At 41.0% G+C, this 21,376-nt stretch overlaps 1 protein-coding gene across 2 annotated transcripts in view; it reads right to left on the bottom strand.

Annotated features, from left to right (window-relative positions):
• The window catches only part of pex5lb (peroxisomal biogenesis factor 5-like b), a 156,962-nt gene that overhangs the window by 7,073 nt on the left and 128,513 nt on the right, over positions 1 to 21,376 (bottom strand). For both annotated transcript variants that reach the window (XM_024435030.1, XM_024435031.1), the window contains 3 exons: positions 16,107 to 16,250; positions 13,626 to 13,696; positions 11,446 to 11,661 (listed from right to left, as the gene is read on the bottom strand). In XM_024435030.1, the coding sequence (XP_024290798.1) occupies positions 11,446 to 11,661; positions 13,626 to 13,696; positions 16,107 to 16,250 (431 nt within the window). The remainder of the gene's footprint in view (positions 1 to 11,445; positions 11,662 to 13,625; positions 13,697 to 16,106; positions 16,251 to 21,376) is intronic.

Here is a 21,376-nt window from a genome sequence, read left to right as displayed (position 1 = left end):
CATTCTTGAACATGGTGAGACATTCTCACTAATTTGTAAATAAAGCCAATTTCTTATTTAAAATTATTTATTTCTGCAGAAACCTAACTTGATTATTTAGCAGACATCACTTGCTTATATTCAGTCAACACATTATCTTAATATCATGGAATATAATTGAACATTTTCGTTTCACCATGCTTGTCTCAGAACAGTGTGAAACGGTGCTGAAATAGACGTCTACAGCGGGAAGGTTATATACAGTTGAAGTGGGAAGTTTACATACACCTTAGCCAAATACATTAAACTCAGTTTTTCACAATTCCTGACATTTAATCCAAGTAAAAATTCCCTGTCTTAGGTCAGTTAGGATCACCACTTTATTTTGAGAATTGCCTTTAAATTGTTTAACTTGGGTTAAACGTTTCGGGTAGCCTTCCACAAGCTTCCCACAATAAGTTGGGTGAATTTTGTCCCATTCCTCCTGACAGAGCTGGTGTAACTGAGTCAGGTTTGTAGGCCTCCTTGCTCGCACACACCTTTTCAGTTCTGTCCAAAAATATTCTATGGGATTGAGGTCAGGTCTTTGAGATGGCCACTCCAATACCTTGACTTTGTTGTCCTTAAGCCATTTTGCCACAACTTTGGAAGTATGCTTGGGGTCATTGTCCATTTGTTGGTTTTGGAGCAGTGGCTTCTTCCTTGCTGAGCGGCCTTTCAGGTAATGTCGATATAGGACTCATTTTACCGTGGATACAGATACTTTTGTACCTGTTTCCTCCAGCATCTTCACAAGGTCCTTTGCTGTTGTTCTGGGATTGATTTGTAATTTTTGCACCAAAGTAGGTTCATCTCTAGGAGACAGAACGCATCTCCTTCCTGAGCGGTATGACGGCTGCATGGTCCCATGGTGTTTATACTTGCATACTATTGTTTGTACAGATGAACGTGGTACCTTCAGGCATTTGGAAATTGCTCCCAAGGATGAACCATTTTTTTTCCTGAGGTCTTTGGCTGATTTCTTTTGATTTTCCCATGATGTCAAGAAAATAGGCACTGAGTTTGAAGGTAGGCCTTGAAATACATCTACAGGTACACCTCCAATTGACTCAAATGATGTCAATTAGCCTATCAGAAGCTTCTAAAGCCATGACATCATTTTCTGGAATTTAAAGGCACAGCCTTTAGATAGCAAATGTTCCTTTTTTCCCTAAATATTATTTTTGTAGGCGAAATAGCTCCGTTTGTTCTTCACATTTGGCTGAGAAATCGACCGGTAATTGCAGTCACTACAACGCCGAAAAATATTCCAAATTAGCTCCATAATATCGACAGAAACATGGCAAACGTTGTTTATAATCAATCATCAAGGTGTTTTTCAAATATCTATTCGATAATATATCAACCGGGACTGGTGGCTTCTTAGTAGGATAGAGAGAAACAATGGCCGCATTTGTCCTTTACGCACAAAACACTCAGAGACTTCAGCTGACCACTGACGCAATGTTGACGTTCAGGCTCATTTTTCAAAATAAAAGACACATTAGACACATTAGCGGAGCCATAGAAAAAGGAATCTGGTTGATATCTCATTCACTGCACAATAGGGACGCATAGGAACGCAGAGCTTTCTAAATAAGAGTCTCTTCCTGATTGGATTTTTCTTCAGGCTTTCGCCTGCAATATCATTTCTGTTGTACTCGCAGACAATATTTTTACAGTTATGGAAACTTTAGAGTGTTTGCTATCCTAAACTGTCAATTATATGCATATTCTAGCATCTTGTCCTGACAAAATAGCCGTTTACTTTGGGGACGTTATTTTTCCAAAAATGAAAATAGTTCCCCCTAGATTCAAGAGGTTAAAAGCCATTTAAAGGCACAGTCAACTTAGTGTATGTAAACTTCTGACCCATTGTAATTGTGGTACAGTGAATTATAAGTTAAATAATCTGTCTTAAACAATTGTTGGAAAAATTACTTGTGTCATGCACAAAGTAGATGTCGTAACCGACTTACCAAAGCTATGGTTTCTTAACAATAAATTTGTGGAGTGGTTGAAAAACGAGTTTTAATGACTCCAACCTAAGTGTTTGTAAACTTACGACTTCAACTGTATAATGACAGTGAGCGATTGTAATCTGAATAAAGGCCAAAATAATATTTATGAAAGCCAAAATATAGCCCTGCTAATAGCCATAATGACGCTGTACAACATGACTATGTGTGTTTGAAAGAGTATTTTCCAGTAAGTAACTATTTGTTTGCCTTCATTAGACAACTTTGTTCCAATATTTCTGTAATTCAGTGCTATTTATTCTGACAATAATTTGTTATGGATCCGTAACTAAATCAACATCTGCATTTTGAAAGAGTATTTTTTATCATTATTTCATTAACAAAAGTATAAAGATGCTGATGATGAAATACAGTACTGTACAGTATATGTTTTTACATTTGGATAATAAAGCATTTAGAAGATATAAGTCACCTGCATTTGTTTATTAGGCTACTATGCAGTCCGACAAGTAAACAGCCTACAATACATACTGTAGAAAACATGGGAAGGTGCCTAATTCCTTACATATGGGAGAGAAAGCCATGTCCAGACTTTCTTGGTGACCTCAAGTACCTTCAATAATGGCTGTACAAGAGAATGCTGGCACGCGGGAGACCAGGTTTCAATTCCCCGACGGGGAGGAAGGAGTAGGTTGTCCTTGTAAATAAGAATTTGTTCTTAACTGATTCCATATGTGTTATTTCATAGTTGTGATGTCTTCACTATTATTCTACAATGTAGAAAATAGTAAAAATAAAGAAAAATCCTGGAATAAGCAGGTGTATCCAAACTTTTGATTGGTACTTGGTACCCTCTGGGTTTCTGTTAGGATGGAACGGAAAATATGGCGCTGTATAATGTGATGGTCGCCAGTACAGTATTGGGCTATTTAGCTAAAGAATCTTCATGTCCTGCGGGCAGGCCACGCAGAAGACCGGGGTTCAATTCCCCGACGGGGAGGAAGGAGTAGGCTATCCTTGTCAATAAGAATTTGTTCTTAAACGCCTTGCCTAGATAAATAAAGGTTACACTAAGAGCATAACATTTCTGCACCCTCATTTTTAAATTCTAGTCTAACCAACACCCAAACAGAGATGAACTGAAAATAAAAATCTAATTGATTGATCAAGACCAGTCCCCATGTTCGTCTCAGAACAGCGCGAAACAGTGCTACAATAGTTCAAATCAAATCAAATTTTATTTGTCACATACACATGGTTAGCAGATGTTAATGCGAGTGTAGCGAAATGCTTGTGCTTCTAGTTCCGACAATGCAGTAATAACCAACAAGTAATCTAACTAACAATTCCAAAACTACTGTCTTATACACAGTGTAAGGGGATAAAGAATATGTACATAAGGATATATGAATGAGTGATGGTACAGAGCAGCATAGGCAAGATACAGTAGATGGTATCGAGTACAGTATATACATATGAGATGAGTATGTAAACAAAGTGGCATAGTTAAAGTGGCTAGTGATACATGTATTACATAAGGATGCAGTCGATGATATAGAGTACAGTATATATGTATGCATATGAGATTAATAATGTAGGGTAAGTAACATTATATAAGGTAGCATTGTTTAAAGTGGCTAGTGATATATTTACATCATTTCCCATCAATTCCCATTATTAAAGTGGCTGGAGTGGAGTCAGTGTCAGTGTCAGTGTGTTGGCAGCAGCCACTCAATGTTAGTGGTGGCTGTTTAACAGTCTGATGGCCTTGAGATAGAAGCTGTTTTTCAGTCTCTCGGTCCCAGCTTTGATGCACCTGTACTGACCTCGCCTTCTGGATGATAGCGGGGTGAACAGGCAGTGGCTCGGGTGGTTGATGTCCTTGATGATCTTTATGGCCTTCCTGTAACATCGGGTGGTGTAGGTGTCCTGGAGGGCAGGTAGTTTGCCCCCGGTGATGCGTTGTGCAGACCTCACTACCCTCTGGAGAGCCTTACGGTTGAGGGCGGAGCAGTTGCCATAGCAGGCGGTGATACATCCCGCCAGGATGCTCTCGATTGTGCATCTGTAGAAGTTTGTGAGTGCTTTTAGTGACAAGCCGAATTTCTTCAGCCTCCTGAGGTTGAAGAGGCGCTGCTGCGCCTTCTTCACGATGCTGTCTGTGTGAGTGGACCAATTCAGTTTGTCTGTGATGTGTATGCAGAGGAACTTAAAACTTGCTACCCTCTCCACTACTGGTCGATGTGGATAGGGGGGTGTTCCCTCTGCTGTTTTTGAAGTCCACAATCATCTCCTTAGTTTTGTTGACGTTGAGTGTGAGGTTATTTTCCTGACACCACACTCCGAGGGCCCTCACCTCCTCCCTGTAGGCCGTCTCGTCGTTGTTGGTAATCAAGCCTACCACTGTTGTGTCGTCCGCAAACTTGATGATTGAGTTGGAGACGTGCGTGGCCACGCAGTCGTGGGTGAACAGGGAGTACAGGAGAGGGCTCAGAACGCACCCTTGTGGGGCCCCAGTGTTGAGGATCAGCGGGGAGGAGATGTTGTTGCCTACACTCACCACCTGGGGGCGGCCCGTCAGGAAGTCCAGTACCCAGTTGCACAGGGCGGGGTCGAGACCCATGGTCTCGAGCTTGATGATGAGCTTGGAGGGTACTATGGTGTTGAATGCCGAGCTGTAGTCGATGAACAGCATTCTCACATAGGTATTCCTCTTATCCAGATGGGTTAGGGCAGTGTGCAGTGTGGTTGAGATTGCATCGTCTGTGGACCTATTTGGGCGGTAAGCAAATTGGAGTGGGTCTAGGTTGTCAGGTAGGGTGGAGGTGATATGGTCCTTGACTAGTCTCTCAAAGCACTTCATGATGACGGAAGTGAGTGCTACGGGGCGGTAGTCGTTTAGCTCAGTTACCTTAGCTTGCTTGGGAACAGGAACAATGGTGGCCCTCTTGAAGCATGTGGGAACAGCAGACTGGTATAGGGATTGATTGAATATGTCCGTAAACACACCGGCCAGCTGGTCTGCGCATGCTCTGCGGGCACGGCTGGGGATGCCGTCTGGGCCTGCAGCCTTGCGAGGGTTAACACGTTTAAATGTCTTACTCACCTCGGCTGCAGTGAAGGAGAGACCGCATGTTTTTGCTGCGGGCCGTGTCAGTGGCACTGTATTGTCCTCAAAGCGGGCAAAAAAGTTATTTCGTCTGCCTGGGAGCAAGACATCCTGGTCCGTGACTGGGCTGGATTTCTTCCTGTAGTCCGTGATTGACTGTAGACCCTGCCACATGCCTCTTGTGTCTGAGCCATTGAATTGAGATTCTACTTTGTCTCTGTACTGACGCTTAGCTTGTTTGATATCCTTGCGGAGGGAATAGCTGCACTGTTTGTATTCGGTCATGTTACCAGACACCTTGCCCTGATTAAAAGCAGTGGTTCGCGCTTTCAGTTTCACCTGAATGCTGCCATCAATCCACGGTTTCTGGTTAGGGAATGTTTTAATCGTTGCTATGGGAACATCTTCAATGCACGTTCTAATGAACTCGCACACAGAATCAGTGTATTCGTCAATATTGTTATCTGACGCAATACGAAACATATCCCAGTCCACGTGATGGAAGCAGTCTTGGAGTGTGGAGTCGGACCAGCATTGGACAGACCTCGGCGTGGGAGCCTCTTGTTTTAGTTTCTCTCTGTAGGCAGGGATCAACAAAATGGAGTCGTGGTCAGCTTTCCCGAAAGGGGGGCGGGGCAGGGCCTTATATGCGTCGCGGAAGTTAGAGTAACAATGATCCAAGGTCTTTCCACCCCTGGTTGCGCAATCGATATGCTGATAAAATTTAGGGAGTCTTGTTTTCAGATTAGCCTTGTTAAAATCCCCAGCTACAATGAATGCAGCCTCCGGATAAATGGTTTCCAGTTTGCAGAGAGTTAAATAAAGTTCGTTCAGAGCCATCGATGTGTCTGCTTGGGGGGATATATACGGCTGTGATTATAATCGAAGAGAATTCTCTTGGTAGATAATGCGGTCTACATTTAATTGTGAGGAATTCTAAATCAGGTGAACAGAAGGATTTGAGTTCCTGTATGTTTCTTTCATCACACCATGTCACGTTAGCCATAAGGCATACGCCCCCGCCCCTCTTCTTACCAGAAAGATGTTTGTTTCTGTCGGCGCGATGCGTGGAGAAACCCGTTGGCTGCACCGCCTCGGATAGCGTCTCTCCAGTGAGCCATGTTTCCGTGAAGCAAAGAACGTTGCAGTCTCTGATGTCCCTCTGGAATGCTACCCTTGCTCGGATTTCATCAACCTTGTTGTCAAGAGACTGGACATTGGCAAGAAGAATGCTAGGGAGTGGTGCACGGTGTGCCCGTCTCCGGAGTCTGACCAGAAGACCGCCTCGTTTCCCTCTTTTTCGGAGTTGTTTTTTTGGGTCGCTGCATGGAATCCACTCCGTTGTCCTGTTTGTAAGGCAGAACACAGGATCCGCGTCGCGAAAAACATATTCTTGGTCGTACTGATGGTGAGTTGACGCTGATCTTATATTCAGTAGTTCTTCTCGACTGTATGTAATGAAACCTAAGATGACCTGGGGTACTAATGTAAGAAATAACACGTAAAAAAACAAAAAACTGCATAGGAACGCGAAGCGAGGCGGCCATCTCTGTCGGCGCCGGAAGTAGGCTTATTGCTTCTAACGTCAATATGCTCTTTAAATAAATAGGACCTACACCACTTTTAACAGCACATTACTCAACACTAGTGAGACTCATGTCACCTACAGTATATCAGAAAATATGACGTGAATCTCCGCCAATAATTACATATAGAGGATTGGAGGACCCAGTTTTAGAGTTCTCTTTCTTTTCATACATTTTTACCTCCATTGCTGATAAAGACACCCCGATAAAGTGATTTAGGGTTTAAAAAAAATTGAACTAATCCTTGGTTCTCCTCTGATTTGAAAATCCTTTTCCTGCAAAAGAATCAAGCATGGCTCTTGGCGAGGAATACTGGTGAAACAGCTGATTGGGTGATTTTTTGGCAATTGAGAAATAAATGGACCTGAGGAATAAAAAAGGTAAAATCTAGTGCTATGACAGAGTCTGCTGGTGATTCCTCTAACTTCTGGAAATCCGTTAATTCACTTAAACGAGGAAACTCCTCGACGTCCCTGCCAAAGCAAATTACATTAGAATCTGGGATCGTCGGTGACCAAACTGAAATTTGTGATGTTTTTAATAAGCACTTTATTTCTACTGGTTTTCTTTTTGAAAGAGAAAATGGCCAACATGATCCTGAACGGTCTATTGTTTCAGCCCCTCGGCCCCCAGCTGATGTGGAAAACAGTAAGCCGTTTTTTAATTTTCAAAAAGTCACAGAAGATGAGGTCTTATCTGCTATAGATTCAAAGAAATCGTTAGGCGCTGATAATCTGGATCCATATTTACACAAGTGTGCAGCACCTATCATTGCTAGTGCAGTGACGCACATCTTCAAATCAAACATTAGTTGTAGGAAAGATTCCTGAAGCTTGGATAACAGCTTTTGTTTTACCACTCCCCAAGGGAGGTGATGATAGTGAATTGGATAATTATCGGCCCATCTCTAAGCTCTCCTGTTTGGCAAAATTTAATTGGTGAATAGGCAACTACAACCATTTTGAACTGTTATCAATACTCTTTCTAGCAATCAATCTGGCTTCAGACCTAAACACAGTACCACTTCGGCCACTGTGCATGTTGTAAATGATATTGCTAATGCCCTAGATAATAGAAAGTACAGTGTTCATAGATTTGTCTAAAGCTTTTGACACTGTAGGCCATGCAATACTTTTGGGTAAGCTGTCGTCAATAGGACTGGAATCGGATGCCTGTCATTGGTTTCATGACTATCTAAAGGATAGAAGTCAGGCTGTTAGAGTTGACGCCATCCAGTCGGAGCCATTGGAGTTGGTTAAAGGGGTGCCACAAGGTTCAATACTTGGTCCATTATTGTTCACTCTCTGCATAAACAATATCGGTGATGAGGTAATAGTGTCAAATTCATCTATATGCTGATGACACTGTCATGCACTCTATTGCTTCAACGGCTGACCAAGCATTATCACAGTTGGAGACCAATTTTAAGATATTACAAGGGTCTTTTTTACAGTTGAAGCTTTTAAATGCTAAGAAAACACATTTATGATTTTTAATAGGTCCAGAAAGTTGAAAATAGACTTGCACTTACGAGCTTAGATGGCTCTCAAATGAATCGGGTCTCTGCATATAAATACTTAGGGATATGGCTGGATGATAAACTGTCTTTTAAAATGCATGTTAACGAACATTGCAAAAAGCTAGGCTTCCTCTATAGAAACAGGACATGACAAATTGTGCAAGCTACTTTTATGTCTGTTATAGATCATGGGGATATGATTTACATGCATGCTACGGCATCCACACTTAAACCGCTGGATGCTACTTATCATTGTGCACTTAGGTTTATTACAGGTGCTAGTTACAGAACTCACCACTGTGTTTTAGATAAAAATGTGGGTTGGACTTCGCTGTCCATGAGACAAGAACAACATGATCCCATGTATGTCTATAAAGAACTTCTGAATAAAATACCTTCTTATTTATCATCATTTATCAACATTGGAATTATAATTCATAAAACCAGGTCTCAAGCATGGATTACACTTAAGGCCCCTGAGATCTCCACAGAGTTGGGTATGGTTGCCTTTTCCTGTTACGCTCCTTGCTTATGGAATAGCCTGCAGACTAAACTTGAGACATGTCCCCCTGTTGCACATTTTAAACATTTATTGGAGGATTTTTTGTATTGCTTGTAACTGCTTTGGGTAATGCAAGCTATTGTGCTATTAGGAGAATAACCTAACACTAACGTTCAAAAGTTTGGGGTCACTTAGAAATGACCTTGTTTTTGTCCATTAAAATAACAAATTGATCAGAAATACAGTGTAGACATTGTTCATGTTGTAAATGACTACTGTAACTGGAAACAGCTGATTTGTAATGGAATATCTACATAGGTGTACAGAGGCCCATTATCAGCAACCATCACTCCTGTGTTCCAATGGCACGTTGTGTTAGCTAATCCAAGTTTATCATTTTAAATGGCTAATTGATCATTAGAAAACCCTTTTGCAATTATGTTAGCACAGCTGAAAACGTTTGTGCTGTTTAAAGAAGCAATAAAACTGGCCTTCTTTAGACGAGCTAAGTATCTGGAGCATCAGCATTTGTCGGTTTGATTACAAGCTCAAAATGGCCAGAAACGACTACCTTCCTTCTGAAACTCATCAATCTATTCTTGTTCTGAGAAATGAAGGATATTCCATGAGAGAAATTGCCAAGAAACTGAAGATCTCATACAATGCTGTGTACTACTCCCTTCACAGAACAGCGAAAACTGGCTTTAACCAGAATAGAAAGAGGAGTGGGAGGCCCCGGCGCACAACTGAGCAAGAGGACATGTACATTAGAGTGTCCAGTTTCAGAAACAGATGCCTCACAAGTCTTCAACTGGCAGCTTCATTAAATAGTACCCGCAAAACACTAGTCTCAACGTCAACAGTGAAGAGGTGACTCCGGGATGCTTGCCTTCTAGGCAGGGTTGCAAAGAAAAAGCCATATCTCAGACTAGCCAATAAAAATAAAACACTGGACGGGAAGATTGGAAAAAAGTGTTATGGACAGACGACTCTAAGTTTGACGTGTTCGGATCACAAAGAAGAACATTTGTGAGATGAAGAAAAAATGAAAATATCCTGGAGGAGTGCTTGACGCCATCTGTCAAGCATGGTGAAGGCAATGTGATGGTCTGGGGGTGCTTTGGTGGTGGTAAAATGGGAGAATTGTAAAGGGTAAAAGGGATCTTGAAGAAGGAAGGATATAACTCCATTTTGCAACGCCATGCCATACCCTGTGGATCGCACTTAATTGGAGCATATTTCCTCCTACAACAGGACAATGACCCAAAGCACAGCTCCAAACTATGCACCAACTATTTAGGGAAGATGCAGTCAGCTGGCATTCTTTCTATAATGGAGTGGCCAGCACAGTCACCACATCTCAACCCTATTGAGCAGTTGTGGGAGCAGCTCGACCATATGGTACGTAATTAGTGCCCATCAAGCCAATCCAATTTGTGGGAGGTGCTTCAGGAAGCATGGGTTGAAATCTCTTCAGATTACCTCAACAAATTGACAACTAGAATGCCAAAGCTCTGCAGGGCTGTAACTGTTGCAAATGGAGAATTATTTGATGAAAGCAAAGTTTGAAGGACACAATTATTATTTAAATTAAAAATCATTATTTATAGCCTTGTCAACATCTAGACTATATACAGTATCCTATTCATTTTGTCACTAATTTCTTGTTTTCATGGAAAACAAAGACATTTCTAATTGACCCAAAACTTTTGAACGGTAGTGTGTGTAAATGTAACAATCTGCTGTTGTATTTTTTTATGTTATCTGTGATTTTTTTGTTTGTCTTGTGTAATTTGTTAATCACTGTACCTAAACTGTATGTGTAAACATGTATACGCAGGGCCCAGCTCAGTCTGTGTTCCTTGTTGAAATAAAGGTATAATAATAATATTTCTGTAATTTAGTGATATTTATTCCCATAGTAATTTGTTATGGATCCATAACTAAATAAACATCAGCATTTTGAAAGAGTATTTCTTATCATTATTTTATTAATGAAAGCATAAAGATGCCATTATTAGTTACATTGTTTTAGTTTGAACGTGCAGACTGGCTCTAAGAACAGAACAGTGGGAACGTTTCCCTAGTCAGCACCATTATTAGTGCAATGCCCCTTAAATATTTTGGAGATGATTTTGTTTTCAAATAATGTAAAATGAGCGAGAAAAAGGCCATTCTTGAACATAGGGTGAGACATTGTTACTAATTTGTAAATCAAGCCAGTTTGTTATTTGGAATAATTTATTTCTGTTTTTAGATGGAGAAAAAACAAAAACCTACAGTCATCTCATGGGTCTCCCAGTTGAGGCCGGCACAGTTATTGAACCAGCATGTGTAGCAACACAGCTTGCACTGATATGCAGTGTTTTAGACCAATGCTCCACTCAGGCGTTGTACAATGTGACCGGTCGGGAGTGGCCTACAGTACTACAGTAATAATCCAAACAAAATAAAATAATAAAAACCTGAGTGTAACAACAGTTTTAGTCAGTAATACTGAAGTTGTGCACAATTTTCCATTTAGGTTTGTGTCGCCCAGTCAGTTAGAGCCACAGTAGGACCCAAAAGCATAATCAGCGCTCTAACTCCCCCCTGCACTAGTCTGGAGCAATGAAGTGGTGACGCAGGGTACTGTACTAAACAACAAATGACCTCTAAGTCCTGCGGCGTAAGCTCGCAACTTTTAAAGGAGGAACCACTGAATATGCATTGTAACCAAGAGGTGGGCGTACCAAGAGGTTGGCGTATGGGGACGACCCCTACGCGGTGTGGTGGGGGACCCCTGCAGGAGTGGGCTCCGGCTCCCTGGCAGTAGGTGTTTATAACGGGGGTTGTGGCAGATCCATCGGTGCAGGGCCTTGCAAGCGTCCTGTTGCATGCCTGTGTTGGTCAAACTCACCGCCAGGGCCATGAGGGCCGGCAAGTTGTTGTGGTGGAGGTCTAGACACCTGCAGACAGGGACTGCTGTGATTTCTGTGCAAGGATGTGCTGGTTCTGTCTTTTTTGTGTGCACGCCAGGTGAGGTCGTTTCAGGTAGGATGGGGAGAGGATGGGGAGAATGCATCTTCCTTGGAAATGTTTTGAAATGTTTTAATAATCACTTTTTTTTCTTGGCGAGAGACTCAATTTTTGCTGATGCACATAACACCCATTGAATTAGGTTATTTGAGGATTGAAAAAAGGTCATTACTATGTTTGCTGTTTACCCTATCAAGTTAAACAACATAGTTGTGCTGTTGTAATGAAGGTGAGTCAGACTCTTACGACTTAAATCAGAACTGGAGACCAGGGTTCGATCCCACCTCTGACACTGTATACATGTATATACAGTGCTTTTCGCTAAGTACTCAACCCCTTTACGTTTTCCACATTTTGTTACATTAAAGCCTTATTCTAAAATGTATTAAATTGTATTAAATCAAGCTACACAAAATACCCCATAATGATGAAGCAAAAAACGATATTTTTATTTTATTTTAGCACATTTACATACGTTTTCAGAACCTTTACTCAGTACTTTACTGAAGCAACTTTGGCAGCGATTACAGCCTCGAGTCTTCTTGGGTATGACGCTGCAAGCTTGGCACACCTGTATTTGGGGGGTTTCTCCCATTCTTCTCTGCAGCTCCTATCAAGCTCTGTCAGGTTGAATGTGGAACGTTGGTGCACAGCTATTTTCAGGTCTCTCCAGAGATGTTTTATCGGGTTCATGTCCGGGCTCTGTCTGGGCCACTCAAGGACATTCAGAGACTTGTTCCGAAGCCACTCCTGCGTTATCTTGGCTGTGTGCTTAGGGTAGTTGTCCTGTTGGAAGGTAAACCTTCGCCCCAGTCTGAGGTCCTGAGCGCTCTGCAGCAGGTTTTCATCAAGGATCTGTACGTTGATCCGTTACTCTTTGCCACGATCCTGACTAGTCTCCCAGTCCCTGCCGCTGAAAAACATCACCCACAGCATGATGCTGACACCTCCATGCTTTACCGTAGGGATGGTGACAGGTTTCCTCCAGATGTGATGCTTGACATTCAGGCCAAAGAGTTCAATCTTGGTTTCATCAGACCAGAGAAACTTGTTTCTCATGGTCAGAGTCTTTAGGTGCCTTTTGGCAAACTCCAAGCAGGCTGTCATGTGCCTTTTACTGAGGAGTGTCTTCCGTCTGGCCACTCTAACAAAGGCCTGATTGGTGGAGATGTGTGGAGTGTGGCAGAGATGGTTGTCCTTCTGGAAGGTTCTCCCATCTCCACAGAGAGGAACTCTAGCACTCCGTCAGTGACCATAGGGTTCTTGGTCACCCCCCTGACCAAGGCCCTTCTCCCCCGACAGCTCAGTTTGGCCGTGCAGCCAGCTCTAAGAAGAGTCTTGGTGGTTCCAAATTTCTTCCATTTAAGAATGATGGAGGCCACTTTGCTCTTGAGAACCTTCAATGCTGCAGACATTTTTTGGTACCCTTCCCCAGATCTGTGCCTCGACAAAATCCTGTCTTGGAGCTCCACGGACAATTCATTCAACCTCATGGCTTGATTTCTGCTCTGACATGCACTGTCAACTGTGGGACCTTATATAGACAGGTGTGCCTTTCCAAATCATGTCCAATCAACTGAATGTACCACAGATGGACTCCAAGTTGTAGAAACGTCTCAAGGATGATCAATGGAAACAGGATGCATCTGGGCTCAATTTTGATTCTCATAGCAAAGGGTCTGAATAATGTAAAAAGTGTGTTTTATTTTTAATACATTTGGAAAAATGTCTAAAAACCTGCTTTGCTTTGTCATTATGGGATATTGTGAGTAGATTGCTGAGGATTTTTTATTATTATTTATTTAATCAATTTCAGAATAAGGCTAACGTAACAAAATGTGGAAAAGGTCAAGGGGTCTGAAGGCATTGTAAGTAGAAACAACTCATTTTTTACCTCTGGAGTGACACGATGGCTGCCTGCTCATTCTCATTCTCGGCCTGTGTGGTGCCCAGAACCTGCCAAGCCTAAAGACGCAGAGAGGGTTTCAACCAAACTAACACATCAAACAAAGTCAAACAATATTACACCAGTACTCCCGAGCTAACCAGTACTTCACTAAAGGAAATCTTATGCACAGTTCAAACATCGATTTTATGGCGAGTGGAACTGAATAGAAATTAAGAGCGGCCTGGCAAGGTTAAAAGCTTTGCTTGATGTACCGATTGGTTTCATACAACTGCTCTCAACACTGCAGCAGACTTCCTCGTTGGTTTTGGGGCGACATAACAACGACCTCTTACAGAAGTCCTCCACCTGGAAATCCGACACAATGCTTGTGCTTCTGTTGTGGGTGTGGTAGTGAAGCAACTATTATTTGCATGCAATTAATACATATTAATATGTATTACCATTTCTCCTGAAAGTGGAAGAACTGCTCTGATGTGCTGCATGAAACAAAGGCTTACTTTAACCGCACTGGGCCAAAAGAGAAGCTGCAGAACTATTGAAAGAAATCGGACGCGGCTCACTTAATGGTTTCAGACAGCTCTCTATCCCCGCTCTTCCAAAGAGAAATTGATTTATTTGTTTGGTGCGGCGATAGAGTGGTGTTTGAACTAGGGCTAAAACTCAACAAATACAAATAAAATAAGACAAAAGAACACACAAGACACATTTCTCAAATTGATTCAATAAAGTAAACTCAATACTTCACACAATGTTACCTACAATAAAAACAAATAAATGAGGCTGTTAACTGAACCTGAATTTCACAGGTTTCTGATTTTCCCCAAAAAGTCAAACTTTTTAAATAAAAAAACAAAAACAAACTTGGATGTTCTAAGTCCATAACAATGCTTTAACCACATCAGGAGACCACGTTTGAGGTCTGGGAAAAAAATGCATGACATTTATTTATTGTAGTTACCCTTTAGTTCAACTGCGCAGGCACCTAGAAATGTTGTTTGGTTAGTAGTGTTTCTGTAGCACATAAAATGGAAATTGCAAAAGAAATGGCCACCGGATTGACGCAAATATTCATGATATCATTATGCCAGGTAGGTGTAACGGATGTGAAACGGCTAGCTTAGTTAGCGGTGCGCGCTAAATAGCGTTTCAATCGGTGACGTCACTTGCTCTGAGACCTTGAAGTAGTGGTTCCCCTTGCTCTGCAAGGGCCGCGGCTTTTGTGGAGCGAACATTCAATAGAGAAGGTTTCTGAGAAAGCCTTTCCATCAACCAGAAGACGGTAACATCGCTATATTTTTCCTGTTTCTTAATTGTGTGAAACCTTGACGTTTAACTTCCTATTATGAGGCATGTCTTACCTTGCTTCAAAATACCTATAGCCAAAATTCCACCATAGAAACGTGTAGGCAATTATTTTATAGTCTTTCCCCTATGCGTTCTCCTGTTCTATTGGTTTTCTTTCATTGTCTATCAGCCAAAGGCATTATCCTATTCATGTTAGCAATTAGTGATGAGCGATTATTGCTTTGAGGTTGGTTCGGATTCGTTTGGCTTATAAAAAAAAGATCAGTTTTCCATATCAGTTTTTAAACAAAAAATGCACAATGCATTTTGTGGGTTGAATGCAGCAAGAATACAAAATAATACAATTAATAAAAGTCCCATGATGGTAGTGACTGCACATTACTGATTATCACTTATCAATAATTTATTCACATTACTTTACTTCCATAAAATATTTCAGTTGTGTATATTACATTTGTTTTATTTGATGACTTCCAAGTCATCATCTCATCTCCATAGAGCTGTTACCTGACTGCTGAACTGCAACTATCAAATCACTTAGAGCCTGTATTTTCAGTTAGAGATACCTCGCGAAGCATTCTTCTGTCTCTTTTTCGTAGCAGGCTTTACCAAGTTTTCTGCACTAAACTATATAGAATATTGGCCTGTTGGAAACTACAACTCCCTACTACTACTTCGCATAGTTCTGGCTTGATCGGATGTATCTCTACAGAAACTGTGCAATGTGCACAAACAAAATGTCGGTTAATCGCTGAGCACTATTAGCAACCTGTGATAGTTCATGCATCTTAAAATCTCCCCTTTCTAACGGATATTTTCATCTCTGTCCATGAAACCGCTTGTATGTGCCGTGCGCATTTTAGAACAATGTTTTCCGCAAATTGCATTTTGGAACATTTGCGTGTAAGCCCATCTCTGTGTGTACATAGCTGCTCTTAAAATGTGAATAAATAATAGTTTATCAACATTTTAAGCTAAACATTCTGATCTGTTCCATCAGACTTATTAATCTATACAACGTATACCTCCATTACACTACTTTAATAAGCATTGTGGGGATTAAGAAATAAATATACGCAATGCCCACTGAAAAATATGTGGGTATACGGCATATACTTGTGTATACCCTTCTCTACACCACTGAACTCAACGATCTTTTACCTCCGAGTCCGATGGGTCCTGCAAAATGGCCGCCTCCAGTAGTAGGACAGCATTGTTCAGGTCTCCATCTCTGGCCTTCTGCTGCCCTTCCTCAAAAGCATTGGGCCACTCTTTGTACGGGTTGTTGGTGTGAAAGTAGTAGCCCTGTAAATATCACAGGCATCTTTTTGAATGAATTGCATACGTTTGTGTAAATAATGTCTGCATGGTCATACGAATACAAGTACAATGGTTAAAATCACATAATTGACAGTAGGGTATTTGCGGTATAACAGTTAATTCATGAAACAATACAAATGTATAATCTTCTGATCAGTGTTTCACACCTCTGTGTAATAACGGTCTCAGTGAGGCATTCAAATGTGTGTTATTCATGAGGATCTATACTGTGTGGCTCGTTCTATTTCAAATCATCCAATTATATGGATGAATTTCTATAACCGCAGCAAATGAAGTTAGGCATTGTGTTCAGGACATAGCAGCAGTGTGCACCAGCGCCAGCCCTAACTGTCCCTCCAATCCCACCACTGCCCAACACTTACGCTAAGTCTCCATAAAGCAGATCATGAATTATTCTTCTTCCATACCAAAGGGTAAAGATTTACTTTGACTACATATCACAACGCATTTATTACACATCTATAAGCATTTCATGAATGTGATATAACAGGTCCCAACAACATTTTTAAAGGTAAGTATATATCAATAGCATATCTATAATACTTTCATGTCATGCAATAGCTCATATTACAATGACAATGTAGTGTTATCATTATGGATGTTCTCAAAAGTGTTTGTGAATATTCCAAAAGGCCCAAACACATTTAGAAAATTATGCTGATATATAGGCCGGTATAGGCCCATAACTACTTCTTCTCAGAGGTCAAGGGGGCATGAGGATCCCCACAGGGTTGAATCCTCAGGGTAAATTGTATGGATCAAATAGTGTAGTTGAGGGTCATATCATAACGCTTTCGTAACTCATTAACACCTCTCCACATCACAATTAGGCCTAAGTTGGTCATACTAGTCTATAACGCGCACATGAAGGGTCTATGTAGGAATTCTATGCAGTCAAAGTAAAGTTAAATCCATTTTCCCATTCCCATGAAGCATTTATAACGAAGCACTTCAAGGTAATTAACTGTAGTTTGCCACTGATCTATAACACCAACATTTAAGGTCTGAAGTGCTTAGTTGTGAGGTGCTTCTATGCAGTCAATGTACTGTCATTTGTATTTTCCCATTCATAAAGCATTTATAAATAATTTATAAAACATGTGTCCGTATTATTTTTGATGAGTGAGACAGCACAGAATGTTAAAGGAAATGTGAACATTTGATAGAAAATGAATCCTACTATTGACTATTCTTGAATATATTTAACAAAGATTCAAATTCCCATTTCAGACTCATTTTTAGTGAGTAAAACATACAAACACAGGGTGTTAAAGCTAGCTAGAATTTCCTTGCCTGGCTACTCAAACTCCTTGCTCCGGCCAAACACTACGCCATGCCCACAGATGTTAGTTTCTTTTCCACAATGAGTCTGCTTCTGACAACCTCTCCGATGATTTCCAGAGCGCTTGACTAGTCGGGCAAGAACAAGCATAAGTAATGAGGAATTTAGGAAATTTGTCATTGTCTTTGATTAATTTTATTTTTTACAACACCCCTCATTTTGACGTCACCACAAACAACTTCATTGATGGCAGTTTCAGATTGATGTACTGTATGTAGCGAACGATAGAGCAGTGGAATAATTCCATTTGAGTCATCAGGCAAAGCATTTCCCCATTATTCACTAATGTAGCCTAACCAGCCACAAGATGGCAATATTATTCCTTTTACATCGTTTATCATCTTACGTACGACTTTAATGTACTCAGCCAGCAACACACTACTTTCCCTCGTGGACCGGCTGGTACATAAAGCATCCTCCATTCAACTGCAAAGACATCGGTTTCCTCCTTAACCTGATTTACCTTGATTTAATGGCTCATCAGTAAAAATATGCTTACCGTCTTAACAAAAATAAAAAAATTCCACCACCATTTTCAGATTTTCGGACAACTTCCAGATGTTGCACATCGCGAGTCTGTTTATCCCTGGTTGAACGCAGACCGCAACACCAGCAACTAGCATTAGTCACCCTAGCATGGTGGTGGAAAATTTTATTAAGATACTACAAATATTTTCACAGTTTTTTTTCCACCAACGAGCCTTTAAAGAGAGTGTAGCACCTATTTCCTAATGCCAGAAATGCATATAATAATCACTAAGAGAACACAAAGAAAACATTCCCAAATTGCAAACTTAAATCAATTGTTATACTATTGTAATGTTGTTTTAAAAGGTGAGTTTACGGTTCTCAAAATCAGCTCTAACTTTGGAAACAATCCTAAAGCCTCCCGCGGTCAGCGTCACACAGTAAATGAAAAACGACATTCCTCTTAATTCAATACATTTGTGAGAATGAGGTGGTCGAATTGGGCGTCTACTCGTCCATCTGCAGGGCCCATTTCATCCCAGAGAACTTTCACGGATATCAATAATGGAAGGAGGGCTTCAGAAATAAGTTTCTTCTCAAAGTGGATGCTGTCCCTACCATCAACGTGTCTTCTAAAGTAGGGGTGTGCCGAGTACTTGGGCAAAACGAGTATTGTAACAGATATGGAACATTTTCAGAATACGATTATGACAAGTATTTTTTGTAATTATCCGTGAAAGAAAAAATATAATAATTCAGCTGCCAGCATGCTCTTTCACTCAAACAGTGTTAAGCGCTGTGTGCTTTAAACAGCTATTGGCTAGTTATATTGTCTGTAACGAATCAGATGGAGTATCAGTTGAGCCTGCTGCAACGATTGGATTAGAACAAGCCACTCTCCCTCTGCTCTCATTTCCCCATTTCACTCGTCTCAGTGCACACGTCTCCCGATCTTCAAACATCATGTATGAATCAGAATCTGTAGCTAGTCATCGTTGTTCAATCTAGTTATTTCCTGTTGACTTTGCTGACAACATCATGATTGTTTTTGTCTGTCTACTTGTCGTTGTTTAGTAGGCCTATGTTGTCTGTCCGTATAATTATTTCATTGCTGACGACGTCTGTCATTACGTCATGATCCAAGCCCAAGCTTGCTTGCTATTATTATTTATTCTCACCCAGGCATGTTTACCGAGTGACAGATCATTCGAAAATAAAATGACAAATGTAGATACTTTTTAAAATGTATTGTATAATGTTGGCTGGCATAAGTTGCGGGAGAGAAAAGTTTTGCTCCTCTCAAAAGTACAACAATATATAGCTGACATTCATCTAAATCTGTGCCTGGAATAAATGCAGGCAGTAGTAGTACTATTTATTAGCCTATTTCATTAATAATTGAATAGAACTAAGTAAGTATCATGTGCATTTTCATCTGTCGGGGTCGTTTAAAAGGAACATAATGCACTCTGAGATGCACTCCGAGTGAATGCGCACTTCCGGGTTGTCTGATCACGACTAAATCCGATTACGACTATAAAGTGTGATAAAACGGATGTGATTATGAATACAATGAGATCGGCACACCCCTATTCTAAAACATCTCAAACAGCCAGCAGCATCAACAGAGAACAAGCATTTTTATGGGCTTCAGTGAGCATGGAAGTGAACAGGGTAAGGGAAAGACCTAAAGGTCAAGGACCTTTTAAAGGGTTCTTCGGCTGTCCCCATAGGAGAACCCTATGAAAAACCCTTTTTGGTTGCAGGTAGAACACTTTTGGTTCCATGTACATGGAAACCTGAAACCAAAAAGGGTTCTCCTATGGGGACAGCTGAAGAACTCTTTTGGAAACTCTTTTTCTAAGAGTAACTATAGAGCTACCGTATTTAGCTCACGTTTTCCATCTAAATAACACAAACTAACCAAATGTAAACATGTCTGCCAGTTTTTGGTAGCTAACTGCTTGTGCTGTCATACTATAGATAGTACAAGCGTATGGGAAAGAGTAGTTTTGGCTGCGACTGAGGGACTGTGGATGGATGGCTTGTCAGATGGATCCACGTGGGTTGGCGAGACCCCTCCAGCATAATGTTATTCCGAAATCAGCTACGGGCTAGGGCATCTCGAACATATTCCCTACACTGGACTGATGGCAGATCATTTGGGCGTTCTGTGGCTCCAGGGGAGTTTTCTATACAGCCTGCTGAGTGCAGGCTAAACTGAACTGCAAAGCTTCGGCCATGGATTCAATCGCGGATCTGAGCTTTTTATCAGTCGTCGTGGTTTTTATATGGGGGGGGGGGGCGTAAACTTTTCGAAGTTAGAATCCATTTTTCACGTTAGAACTCATTAGTTAATCTACAGCACCAACTACATAAATATATGACAGGGTCCATTATCTGCTACTTTAAATCGAGTTAAGGAGGAAACCAATGCCTTTGCAGCTTGAATGGAGGATGTTTTATGTATGAGCCGGTCCATGGGGGACATGTGTATTACCGGCTGGGCTGACTGTGTCCATACCTAACAGTAATACGACATCAGGAAGAACTAAGCCCTCTAGGGGTTTCAGCGCTATCACTAATGTAGCTAGCTAGCTAAGCCCCTGGCACAATGTCAACAAGTTAATAGTCATAATACTCGTTAAACATTTATTTCACAATTTCCATTCCACTTTGGCACATTATGAACCTTTTTAAAATGGGACAAATTAAGAGACAGAAACCAGTTGATTTTATTTTGACCATTGAGGTATAAAATAACGGTTTTGACAGCAGAAGAGAATGTGAAAAGGTTAGTATGACATTACTTCTGGTTGACAGCCCAGGGTTCTTATTAACTATTTTTGTTAATTTAAATGTGCAAACGTACAATGTCAGTCATGAAATAGTGAACAAAAAGGTTAACTAAATGTTTTTGTCAAAGCGAGAGGTCAACAGGAAGTGATATTTCACTGACCTCTCACATTCTCCTCCTGATTAGCTTCACGTCAGGAGAAAGGGGCAGCTGCAGCCCTATATCGTGACCGGAGTATGGGCAAGTGGGTGTGTTGAAAGGAAAGTAGTGGGCGTGAGGAAAGGAGTTGGTGTGTCAAGCGCTCTACTATCTATAGGTTAGACGGTTTTGATTGAGTTTTTTCCCTTCAGTTCCTTTAAGTTAACACGCAACTATCATACGTTGAGCTACCATACGGCAAGAGTTTGGACTTTGCTTTGAAGCCAGAGGGGGAGTCTGAGTCGTATTTCACTGTTACAGAAATAATTGTAAGTGTTCAGTTAT

This window comes from Oncorhynchus tshawytscha, linkage group LG10 (genome assembly GCF_018296145.1).
Source record: "Oncorhynchus tshawytscha isolate Ot180627B linkage group LG10, Otsh_v2.0, whole genome shotgun sequence".
Classification (NCBI taxonomy): domain Eukaryota; kingdom Metazoa; phylum Chordata; class Actinopteri; order Salmoniformes; family Salmonidae; genus Oncorhynchus; species Oncorhynchus tshawytscha.
This window is presented reverse-complemented; position numbering and strand designations above follow the sequence as displayed.